The following is a 1,822-nucleotide window of genomic DNA, read 5'->3' as shown; positions in this document are numbered from 1 at the left end:
TTATGCACATTCAAAGGTATTTGAGGAAAAGTTTCAAGAAATGACATTTCTGAGACAAAAGTATAGAGTTTTTATTAAATTTCCTTCCAGAAATGTTCCTTCCATTGACGTATGAAACCCAGACTCTTGCCAATACTTAGTGTTAGTACAATAATGATTTTTAGCTATGGCAAATGTTCTTTATTTTGCATTCATATGAATATTCTAAATTCATTTTTTAAAATTTTAATAGTTGAATTTCTTTTTTTTGTATGAGTATTCTGTCCCTTGCTCTTGGTGATCTGGGGGAAAATTTCCCTGAATGGAAATCATGAGTCGTCTTTGCTGACTCTGATTCTGCTGCTTGACAGCCGTGTCATTCGGGCACCTGAGTGCCTCAGTCCTCATGTACACAGTGAGGGCTGCGATGCCTGCCTTCTGGGTCCACTGAGATCTGGGAATGTTGCTTCTACTGTACTTGGAAATATAAACCCCACACGGTGGATCTCCTGGCTAAGTCACCTTTGGCAGATTCTCTAACCTCTCTGTACCTCAGGTTCTTCATCTGTAAAATGGGATAACAGTAGAAACCATGTCACGGGGCTGATGTCAGGCTTCAAGTTAGTACTTAAACACTACAGAGCACCCAGCACACTTAGAAGACTCACTAAGTGTTATCGATTTTTATCTATGTTGGATCTTTTAGATTCTCTTCTCTTCCTTCCTTCCTTTTCTTTTTTTTCTTTCTTTCTTTTTTTGGGAGTCTCACCCTGTCACCCTGGGTAGAGTGCAGTGGTGTCATCATAGCTGACAGCAACCTCACATTCCTCAGCTCAATCAATCCTCTTGCCTCAGCCTCCCCAAGTAGCTGGGACTATAGGGGCCCACCACGATCTTTGGCTAGTTTTCCTATATTTAGTAGAGATAGGGTCTCACTCTTGTTCAGGCTGGTATCCAACACCTAAGCTTAAGCATCCTCTCACCTCAGCCTCCCAGAGTGCTAGGATTACAGACCTGAGCCACTGTGCTCCATAGGACCTTTCATGTCTTTGGTCAAAGCAGCCAATAACACTTGCCTGGGATGGTTGATGGTAGAATCTTAGTGTGTCTGAGCTGGTAGACCCTTCTGGAAATCACCCCCCTCACTTAGACCTGGCAGACTGTGGCCCAGAGCAGAAAAGGAAATCACCATAGTCGCTTAGCAATGAGAGGATGAGACAGGATGGATGTAGATGTTTTCCCACTAAGATTTCATCCCTGACCCTTTGGGGGTCCTAAATGCCTGCCTCCTGAGTGGTTTCTCATAGCATGAGGAAGTCTCCCATGGGCTAGAACATGTTTACCTGGGGGGAGGTATAAGGTCACCCTACAGCCCACCTCCTGGAACCCCACAGAGAGCAGGAAATGCCACCTCCTAGGGTGGGTCAGAGTCTCTGCTGCCTCTTTTTCTTGAGCCAGGGCATCAAAAAGACTTTGGAAAAGGGAGAGGTACCAATGGGTCTCACTCTGCTTGGTCTTGAGAGGCCTTAGAGAGTCCAGGGCACCCCCCTGGACCCCCAGAAGCCTCCTTCCCTTTCCAGTGTCCAGAGTCTGGCAATCCAACTCCATGTACAGGCTGAATCCTCCCAGATCAAGGAGACACCTGCTTAGGTCTGGTTGAAACTCAGGGTTCCTCTTTCTCCCTCCCAGGTGCTCCCAAGATGCAGTGGCAGGGCAGATGCTGTCCGAGCTCTTTACCAACAGGAAGGAGAACATTCCTCTCAAGTTTTCCGAAGACTGTCTTTACCTGAATATTTACACTCCTGCTGACTTGACCAAGAAAAGCAGGCTGCCGGTAAGCTGC

The 1,822-nt window shown here is 46.3% G+C and overlaps 1 protein-coding gene across 2 annotated transcripts in view; it reads left to right on the top strand.

The window, feature by feature from the left end:
- LOC100966144 (liver carboxylesterase 1-like) overlaps positions 1–1,822 on the top strand; it is an 81,577-nt gene that overhangs the window by 55,981 nt on the left and 23,774 nt on the right. For both annotated transcript variants that reach the window (XM_012806857.2, XM_003792548.3), the window contains exon 3: positions 1,669–1,813. In XM_012806857.2, the coding sequence (XP_012662311.1) occupies positions 1,669–1,813 (145 nt within the window). The remainder of the gene's footprint in view (positions 1–1,668; positions 1,814–1,822) is intronic.

Source organism: Otolemur garnettii, unplaced genomic scaffold, assembly GCF_000181295.1.
Source record: "Otolemur garnettii isolate 467f Iridium unplaced genomic scaffold, OtoGar3 scaffold00058, whole genome shotgun sequence".
Taxonomy (NCBI): domain Eukaryota; kingdom Metazoa; phylum Chordata; class Mammalia; order Primates; family Galagidae; genus Otolemur; species Otolemur garnettii.
This window is presented reverse-complemented; position numbering and strand designations above follow the sequence as displayed.